Below are 10,135 nucleotides of genomic sequence, written 5' to 3'. Positions count from 1 at the left end.
CTAGGGTCGCGTGTGTACGCGCATGTGCTTCTCACGATCGCCTCGTTGGCGGAACTTTTTCTCGCAGAAAGTGCACGCGTACGGTTTTTCGCCCGTATGAATTCGGGTATGGTTTTTCAGCGCATCGGCACGGTAGAATCGTTTGTTGCACTCCGGGCATGGGTAACGTCGTTCGCCACGGTGAATCAATCGGTGCTGATAGTAAACGGATCCTGTGAGGAAGCGCTTGCCGCATTCTTGGCACTGGTACGGTCGCTCCCCGGTGTGGCATTTGCGAATGTGATCGTTCAGATCCGGGCGGATCGTGAAACTTCGTTTGCACCCATCGAAAGGACATTCAAAAGGACGGACGCCATTATGGAAGCGCAGGTGTTGCCACAAATGGCTCGACTGAGTGTACGTTTTACCGCACTTATCGCACAGATACGGCCGAACGAGGCCACCGCTGGCGTTGTCAGGCTCTTGCTTAACTTCGGTCTTGATAGAACTTTTACCGTGCAGCGTGATCGGAGCTTGAGACGTAGGTGCTGGAACATGTTCCACGTGCCGGTGATCAAGCAATTGGTGAAGAGTTTCGGCAACGTAGCAGCATACCTCACACGACAGGCCCAAAAGGCCCATTTCATCGCCCTGTTTGCCCATAATGCGCGGGAAGTAGTGGTTTTGGGTGTACCGATGTTCGTACAGTGTTTCCAGGCAATCGAATCCCATTGTGCAGACGTTACAAATGTACTGTTTTTGAATGGTTTCGAAACATGAGGCACGATCCCGGCTGTAGAGGTAGCATCCGCCATTGCGATGAGCGTTCACTTCGTCGAGATTGCACGAGTGTTTCTCGCAAAAAGTGCACTCAAACCCGCGACCCGGGCTGTGTCTCGATTCGTGATTAAACAGGGAGTTCAGGTCCGAAAACAATGTGTCGCAGTATTCGCAAGCGAAGGCGAAGGAGATCACCACGATGCGCACGTACTGGCGGAATAGGAACCTAGGTTTGTTGTAGACCGTTCGCTCGACGGTGGCCAGAAGATGCTCCCAGTTATGATGATCTGTGTGGGCATGGTATTGATCGATATTGGGAAAAATGATTCCGCAAAGAGTACATTTCAGGGCAATGGCTATAGGAAAGCGTGGGTTTGCCTTTTGCGCTTCGATTTCGCTGTGGTACTTTCGCTTATGTCTCAGTAGGCCGCTCATCAGAACGAACCGGTGCTTGCAAATGTTACATTCGAAGCGCCGCTTCTTGGATTGCTTTGATTTTGAGACCGTATCGTGGCCCCCATTGAAAATGTTCTTCCGTTGCAAAAGTCTTTGAATATCTTTGCTATTTCGTTTCAAATCGCGCAACAGAGCTTCCATGGTTTTTCGGTGGATAACGAGCGGGCGAGCTTTAATTTAAAAACTGTCCTCGACGCTGAAATATGTCCGAACAATCGGCGATGAAAAAAAAAACTTTTAGTTTGATTTGGGCTGACATTAATTAAAAACATTAATAGTACTGCATCGTATTGTTCTTTTTGTTCGGTACTAACCTGTAATATCGTTTACAGAATTCTGCTAGCAAATTTTCACAAAATGGCACGACCACCTATCGAAGGAGCACAAGAGACCACTGTCATCGAAGGAGCACAACGGAATGAATCCAGAAAAAATTGCCGAATCACATAAGCGTGACAGGTTGAAGCCGGAAAAACAGGTTGCTTAGATTGAAGACGCTTTTCGCGCGTGTTTTTCGTGTGTGTGTTTTTTCACCACAGCGAAGGTGTTTTTTAAATCTTAAAACAACAGGCCGGACCGTATTAGTGAAGGCAGATGAAAAAAAAACCTTGAAACTTTCAGTGTAAAACTACAGTACCAAAAATTTGGTTCCAAAATTATTTAAAATCTTTTTTCGGTGGTGTCATGTTAACTTCTTTTCACAAGGAACATCAACATAGCATTGATGTTCGAATGTAAACGTCGAAAAGACACTTCATCAAATGAAAATGGTCCGTAAGTTAACAGAATATCGGATTATAGTCAAGGGAACATTTAAAACGTTTTAACACATAAATTCTAATATTCGCTGTTTATTAATTTCTTCTCCTGCTGAATGGAATTGTTAAATAATGCATACATTTTTTGTATATCCTAATTGTGGATTTCGCTGTAAAGTCGAAGGAAAGAAATACGAAACTCTCAGAATAGTAAGAAATCGTAGCATTATAGATGAGAGCGTACAATGTTGCACGCGGGAGTATGGCTTTCGGTTGCTGCCACAAAAAAACTAAAACAAATGTGAATACGATGGGCGCACATCTCCACTTTACCACATGCCTGAATCGCTAGATTCGAATCCAAAGTAGTATGCCAAAATTGTTGTATACGCCACAGAATTGCCAGCCAACGTAAGTATTCCGGCACCCCATTGAATCTACAAAGCAGTAGAAAAGATTCTCGTAGATATCTTCGATCGGCTTTGGATTATTTTGATGACACTTACCACACCGGCACGCGCTAAAACGATTGGCAAAGCGAAACTGCTGAGAATGATTCCAATGGTAGCAAACATCGCATTCGGTGCTCGAACGCCATCGTCCGCGTTCTGACTTCTTTTCGCGATCAAAGTAGGCAAGGGGCATATGATGTAGAAAAGCACAACAAATATTGGCCACCACAAGCTAAAAGATACGGAAAAGGAAGGAATGTAACGAAAGTATTCATAGCTCTAATTCAATTATATTGCTCCATACTTGTAGGTAGGAAGAGCACACGCCAATATAATCATGGTCATTCCGATCGAGCCTAGCATGGCCAGCATGACGATTCTGAAACAAAATGCAAACGCACATTAATACTTAATACATTACACATTAATTAAATGTGTTCTTACACTATCGGGTTGGCGATTATCCATGATCCATGATTGCGCGATGCCCAGGTTGGTTCAAGGATTATACGTGAAACAATGGAAAGGAATTCAAGATACAAAATAAGTAGACACTGCACTTTCGACACCTTGTATTACGGGTGAATTTTACTATACAGTAACATCTTTATCGAATCTGCGACATAGTTTAATTACAAATAAACAAAATTTACCTTTCAGTGATTCTGCCATTTTCACGACTTTCTTTGGTTTTTGTTGTTTTCCAAGTGTTTGACATATCGTAAACAGTTCTGACAGTGACCTGTCGGCCATGCATTGCATTGCTTTCATTGAAGCGTTTTATGGCAAACATTATTTTACTTTGCCTCAAGGAATAGTGGAGAAGCGAAGGAAAATGGATAGATAGAGAGAAGAAAACGATTTTTTTTGTAATGTTTTCCACTTCATATTCATAGTTGATGAAGCAGTATTCTCGTAAACTAGATTCTCACGGTGAAACGTTTTTCATGCTATATCCCATCAAAGGCAACTGAAATTTTTAATTATGCCAACGAGATTCTCTATTTGAGAGAAAGATGGCATGGAATTAAGTGTAGCGTAGACGTAGACAGAGATAAGATGAGGCTCAAACCTTGCGATCCGATTGCCTTGCGATGTAGTTTGCCTTTTCGGGAATATAAGATGAAACGGCGAAGAACTCACTGAGCGTGAAGCGTTTTTCTACCATAGTGATTGCGGGAGCGTTGTTGACAGCCATTTTGACAATTCAATCAAAGCTCAACTCGCTGCTGAAATAACCCGCAGAAACTATTACCGCGAACGAACCAAAGTGAGAAAGCGAAAGTTTTTGCATGTTTTGAACAAGAACAAGTGAGTTTTTCAAGTTTTTTGCGCTGTGAAAGGCCGGTCCAGATCATTGATTCGCTTTAAAAGCCATTTCCTCGACCACTGTGACCGATAAATACTCTTTTTTCAGCGTATAGTGTTGTTGTTTTTGAACCTTGAAACCGTTGTGGTGCGATCCGTGGGAGAGTTGATCAATGTCTTCGAACCGCTTCGCATCAACAGCAGGTCCAGTACACCGGCGAAGGTAAGCCGAAAGGGCTGAGGACGCCGTAAAATACGTTTTATGGATGCCAGGCGCGAATGCGTAGGTCGTTGAAACAGGCTTTAAGCTTTAGCATATAAAAATAGTTTTGTGGTGCTTTGGGAATTTTGGTTTGCTTTCGAGTAATTATTTTACCTCACTACAGTATGTCGTCCAAAAACGCAAAAAAACGAAGGGCGACGACGACAAACGACAGCCCGCGACGTGGACCACCGCCGGCGGCGTACTATAAGTACCATAGTGACAGCGACTGCGAGGCAGAGCTCGACACACAACAGATGATAGCTGATCGCGAGGTGTGCAACAGCGTTGATGAGGATCAGCGTCAACGGGCGGCACTCCTCTTACGCCAACTGATGCTGATCGCGGAGCGAAGCCCGGACCAAAGCCCATCAGCAATGCTCAAGCAAATGCTGTGCTTGGTGGGGCCAGTTGCTCCTGGCATGCCGAGGGACCCGCGATCCGTGTTCGAGGGGCCGTGGGACATCACGCCCATACAAGATGTCCCTGGCCTTTCTGAGCCTGGGTCCTTCTGGCAGCGTGATGTGAGTGAGTACCCCACACAAATTTTATTATCATATAACTATATTATAACGTAACACCATTACAACACAGAAGACGCAATACGTGCACAGACCTCAGCGACAGGTCCTATAGAGTTGGATATCTTCGTCGGTAGGGCACCGTTTAAGATGCTAGGCAATCCCAAATTGACGTCATGGGTTGTACTAGGACGGTTGCGCGAAGCCAAAAAACCACCGGGCGAACCTTTCGTCCTGAGTGTGTTTTCTGGCAGCGGTAAACCAAGCGCGCAGGTGCTACTCGGTCCACTCTGCGAACAGTTGCGCGAATTGCCAACTGTTAAAGTTAGAGTGCTGCTTGCAGACGCTGAGGCACGCGTGCTCACGAAAGGTAGGTTTCTTAGCGGTGTAAATTGATATTCCTATTTCCAAATAATTATTTTTTAAATAATTACAGAGACGGTCACTCAAAAAGGGTACTATGGGTGCCATAAGTGCATCATCGAGGGCGAAAAAATCGACGACAATGTGTCCTTCCACAGCGACACACCCTTCCCCGCACGAACGCACGCTAAATTCGTGGGCCATCGGTACGACGACACACATCGTACTGCTGGTGATCCCACGCAAATGACTCCTTTGGCTTTGGAGCATTTGGGACTTGACATCATTAAGGGTGTCATTGTGGGGGACGACCGGCATTTGCTGCACATAGGAGCAGCGAAAAATTTTTGGCAAATATTTACAACAAAAACTGAAATGAGCGAAAAAAAATATAATAGGCTGCAGAGCGTAATGTGTAAAGTACGCTTCCCGCATGAACGGAAAGACGGGCAGTTCGTCAGAAACCTATTCCACTGGACCCCTTCTATGTGGGGCTACCTTATGGATGTGGTAGGATTCGTTGTATTAAAGCATGTCCTATCACCAGAAAAATATGAACTCTATTGCATGTTGCATTGGGCGGTTGCAATTTGCAACCGCACCCGCAATAGAAGTTTGTTACAATATGCAAAACAATTATTCAAGCGATACGTTTCAAATTACAAAACCTTTGTCGGCTTTGTACCATGCAACATACACTATCTCCGACATGTAGTGGACGAAGTGAGAGAATTTGGGCCGTTGCCGGGCCAGTCGACAAACGCGTTTGTGGCCGACGTAATCGGCCTCAAAAGGAATGTGAAAACTATCGTTCCTCGACAGGTGAGCAGGATCACGGCAACGGCCCTGAGGCTTCGAGAGGAAGCGCGTCGTCCCCCTCCCGTCTTAAACGGTTCATACCCTACGGTTACGAACGAAGGCCGTAGGGTTGAAATAAGGGAGAAGTTCTTGCTGAGATGTGAGACCATCTCAGCAACCGATGCCAATAGCTGGTTTTTGGTCGAGACCGAGGATAGGAAGGATCTAGAAGTTGTGAAATTTGAAAAGGCATTGGCATCGGAACAGGACTTTGGGTCTCTGGTCGTCTTAGGACGACCTTTGGCAACGGCAGCAATAAAGTTGTTCGAACATCCGGTCAAAGTGCCTGCTGCGTTGAACGTCTTCGGCGCAGAGAACAAACAAGCATTAAAGGAAGCACAAAGTTATCGTGTCAGCGATATGGTTTGTAAACTTTGTGTAGTTGACCTGGGCAATTACACATCGTTTGTGCCTCTGATTGAATCATTCGCAGAGTTATTCGAATGATTCAATCAGAGGCAAAAACCGCTCCTTTGTGTCTTTGTTGAATGTTTGTAATGTCGTCTCAACGCCCGAGCCGTGCCGTGTGTTTGTTTAATTTAGCGTTGTTGTGGTGTGGTGGTTGTTGGTGTGTTGTGGTGGTTTAATCGCCCTAGAACGAAATGTACACGTGCACCCAAGGTAAGAATACGAAAAAAAAGCAACCAAAGAGAATCTGCTTACTTCTCGTTTTTCCCTTTTGCAGCGTCGCTGTTTGGCATCAACCGATGGCTCACTTCGTCAGCGTGCCCGGTATCCGATCTATATGTCAAATCACGGACAAAGTGCTGCAAAAAGCTGAAGGTAGACTGGTCCGCGTTGACCATGCGTCTTGCAACTGCCACTAACTATACTCGAATAACTTCTCTCGATGCTTCCAGAATGGACTTCCAAGACAATGGTGAAATCGGTCATCTTTGTTATTCACAATGTGGCTACGAAGGAGATTGTCGAACGCTGGGACGAACTGAAGTACGAAGAGGGAAGTCCGTCTTAAGACGGTCAAGTGTCTTATAAGCCGCTGCCAAAGATACAAGCCGAGGTTCGGGACGTAATGAGACAGATTACTTCCACAATTGGCTTTCTACCGATTCTCGAGCAAACTTGTGCGTTCGATGTGTACATCGAGCGGGACGGAGGTGATCTGCCCGAGAAGTGGGAGGAAATGCCCGATGTAGTAATTAGCAACAGCCAAACAGTGAAAATGTGTGCCTTCTCAACTGGAATACACGAGCTTGGCAAAGCTGATGCCGTAGTGCAAGGCGGCGGCAAACAGTACGCACTCATTCATTTTTCCCTCCTATCCACTTCTTTACACTTTTCATGCTAATAAAACAATATTATTACTTTCTGAAACCCATAGATTTTTTACTGGTTTTATTAACGCATCGCCGCCAGACTAGGTTTCGATATTTGCCTGCATGAGACAGTATGTATGCCTTGCCATAACAATCCGGTTGTTCACCAACAGCCACTGGTTTGAAATGATACACTTCCTAAGCAACTCCCGGTGCCCCACGGTCCAGGCGATGTTGCCTAGGAATATTTTCAACGAGCGGGCACTGTCCTGGTGGAAACACAAGGGGAAATTGGGTTAGCAACTGGTGTACGGGATTGTTCCAAATAAATATAACTTACATGAATATGAACGAATATAGTTGAACTATATAACCACACCACCTTGGCGACCAAATAAACGGCAGACGAATTCGTATTAATTATAAGTTTGACGCGAAAAAGGGTTCGACGGTAAGGGCATTTATCTAAATGCTTCTTGGTGCTCACAATTATCCTTCTTTATTGTTTCATATTGCAAACTAATTTTACCGATTTCGACATATTTGGATTCATCCCAAACGATTCGCAGCTGACGGATCCTGTCCTGAAACAAACTGTCAGATACTTGACAGCGTCATTTATTATGTTTTCGTTACGCTAAAGCCAGATTCAAAACAATAACGTCCGTTCTGTGTCGTGCCGAGAAATGGAAGATACGAGCAAGGTAATGTGTTGCAATATAAACCCTTTTTCATGTATCGCTGCAAATTGTTCACCGCTCTTGATTACAGGTGATTGAAATGGTAAGGAAAATCGTCAGTATTGACCCACGCAGATTGTGGATGATACACGATGAAAACTTCCACGCCTTCTTTGATTGGTTTGCAAAAATTGACGATGACAATCTCATTACTGAAACACTGCTGAAAGAGTAGGTTTATTGCCCAATTTATAATTCCGCATATATTCGTAAGTTGATTGTTTTATTTGTGCTTTCTAGCTACGACGAGGTTAGGCGAAGTGGCACGGTTTACAGCGAAAAAGACGCCGATGCTCAGTTGATGGAACTGAATAAGGACTATGCCAACATCCTGGATTACACCGATAGAGATGTGGAGGTCTTGGAACAGGAGCTGGAACAACTGGTGGAAATCGAAGAGCAGTATGAGCAGCTTCTAGAAGGCGCTAAGGAAACCGACATGTCTCTGACCAAAGAGCTTTGCGAGCTAGAACGGAAACAAATGGAAGCTCAGTATATGACGGAAAAAAGCCACTCTGGCTGCTTGGATTTGGCTAACCAGCTTGAAGACCTGTATGAAAGGACCCAGCAGCAATTTACCGATCTTCATGATTGTTACTTGCGGCGAGTAAGTAATTGCTTCACTCTGTGCAAAAGCAGTTTAAGCATGGTTTCTTTTCTGTTTTAGCAAAACCCGCCCCTGTTCGTGTATCAAATGCCAATCGAGCAATTCGACACCAAGTGCGACCAATTTCTAAAGTATCTAGAGATGTATGTAAAGAAGCATTTCACGGTGAAGCGATTGGATGGTTCAAAATTGTCCGAAGAGCATGACAATTTTCATGTCATCAGTGAGCTGGAGAGTATTAAAATGCGCCTAGATGCAGAAGAGTTCAAGTTGCTGGAGGCGAAACGGGAGTATGCTGGCGTGAAACACCTCGTCCATCGTTTGCAGGATCCCAACTGGGTGTCTATGAAGGTTCCCGTCTTGAAGTAAGTTCGGATCCAAGCAGGACACCGTTTCCGATCATGTCAATAACAGTATTTTATCTTGCGTCGCAGGAAAAAGTGTGTCGAACTGAGAAACGCTAATGAGCAGGATATTTTGCGCGTAGAATTGCTCAAAAACGAACTGGAAATGCTCATAAAGCATATGAACGAGCTGAAAATCGAATCGGTGCTCTTCGAAACCAATCGTGTTAAACTGGAACGGGCAATCAGTCGCTTGGAGTACATTGAGCGATTGGATGCAAGCATCTCGAAGGAACTGATGAATGCGGAATTACTCTGGATTTTGATGCAGCTGGATTTGGAAAGGATGCGTGAATGTTTTGATAACGCAGACGAAATGAACGGAGAGTCGAAGAAGTGTTTCAAGCGCATCGATGCAATGAAGCTTGTCGAAAAGAATGCAATCTTGGAGGAAGCCTACTCCGACTATCTTATGCGATTATCGGCGCTCGTACGGGCAACTGGAGACAATGTGGCCACCGATGAAACGTCAATTGCTGGCATCAAAACGTGTTTGCAACATTTCTCAAATTTATCCAAACGGATCACGAAACAATGCGAGTCAGTTGCGAACGGAAAATATCAGAAAAAAGTCAACGATATGCTGGATGCACTGTAATTGAAATTTAATTCATTAAACGATGCCGTCCTCTAACGCTTTGATTTTATTATATTTTCAGCACTAACCAGGAACAAATGCTGCAGCGTTTTGTGTTTGATGGCCCACTGAGCTGCCCACAGTTCTACGATCAGGAGTACTTAGAACGAGTTCAAGCTCTGAGTTATTTTATGGGACAGCTGGAGCGGGATTGTCGAAATCTTCGCAAGGACTTTGTCCAAAATATTGAAGAACCGAAGGTATACTTGATGCCGGACATTCGTATTTGGTAGATTGAAACAAAAACCTTTTTATCTCTGTTACGTTTCACAGCAAAGTAAAAAGTTCGAACTGTACAAACGCCGGTTGTGGATTTGGTTTTTGACAGAACCAAAAAAGGTTGTTATCGCAATCAAGGAAATTACAGCGGAGGCATCAAAGTCGGCCAGCTACAAGGGCATATCTGGTATTAAACGCAAATCTATGGAGAATGAATTAAAGTTTTAAACCTTCGAGAAGATTCATTGAGGATGAAACGAAGTAGTGAGAATGATGTCGGAAGCGTTGCGTTTACGCAGAGCTTCTGTCCTAATTACTTGTTTGTCTGAAGATTTGAATTATTGAAATGAATTGAGCATAATAAAATGATTTTTTGAAATATTGCAATAATTTATATAAATATGAAATAACAATTGGAGCAGCAGTGAATGTGCTTTGTAACTAATTCGAAATATCGCGATAGTTTTACACACACTCTGCTGTGTTTCTTATGGAATTGCAATGCATTGAAGCA

General features: G+C 44.2%; 4 protein-coding genes across 4 annotated transcripts; 2 read left to right on the top strand and 2 right to left on the bottom strand.

Moving 5' to 3' along the window:
• On the bottom strand, positions 1-1,356 carry LOC128270586 (testis-specific zinc finger protein topi). The gene has a single exon (XM_053007997.1). The coding sequence runs from the start codon at positions 1,354-1,356 to the stop codon at positions 1-3; it is 1,356 nt and encodes a 451-aa protein (XP_052863957.1).
• Positions 1,357-2,044: 688 nt separating this feature from the next.
• Positions 2,045-3,097, bottom strand: LOC128273011 (leptin receptor overlapping transcript-like 1). The gene is made up of 4 exons (XM_053010914.1): positions 3,079-3,097; positions 2,730-2,804; positions 2,480-2,657; positions 2,045-2,410 (listed from the first exon to the last, which is right to left on the bottom strand). Exons 2-4 carry the CDS (start codon positions 2,795-2,797, stop codon positions 2,303-2,305), a joined length of 354 nt encoding a protein of 117 aa, XP_052866874.1. The 5' UTR covers positions 2,798-2,804; positions 3,079-3,097; the 3' UTR covers positions 2,045-2,302.
• A 784-nt stretch (positions 3,098-3,881) lies between these two features.
• On the top strand, positions 3,882-7,046 carry LOC128270585 (uncharacterized). The gene is given in 6 exon segments (XM_053007996.1): positions 3,882-3,956; positions 4,120-4,523; positions 4,590-4,886; positions 4,953-5,085; positions 6,423-6,520; positions 6,598-7,046. Coding segments are annotated over 6 exon segments (1,431 nt in total). The 5' UTR covers positions 3,882-3,906.
• A 538-nt stretch (positions 7,047-7,584) lies between these two features.
• LOC128273859 (augmin complex subunit dgt3) lies at positions 7,585-9,894 on the top strand. Its single transcript, XM_053011916.1, has 7 exons — positions 7,585-7,718; positions 7,786-7,925; positions 7,995-8,361; positions 8,422-8,726; positions 8,796-9,359; positions 9,425-9,602; positions 9,676-9,894. Exons 1-7 carry the CDS (start codon positions 7,701-7,703, stop codon positions 9,847-9,849), a joined length of 1,746 nt encoding a protein of 581 aa, XP_052867876.1. The 5' UTR covers positions 7,585-7,700; the 3' UTR covers positions 9,850-9,894.
• The last annotated feature ends 241 nt before the right edge of the window (positions 9,895-10,135 follow it).

This window comes from Anopheles cruzii, chromosome 3 (genome assembly GCF_943734635.1).
Source record: "Anopheles cruzii chromosome 3, idAnoCruzAS_RS32_06, whole genome shotgun sequence".
Classification (NCBI taxonomy): domain Eukaryota; kingdom Metazoa; phylum Arthropoda; class Insecta; order Diptera; family Culicidae; genus Anopheles; species Anopheles cruzii.
This window is presented reverse-complemented; position numbering and strand designations above follow the sequence as displayed.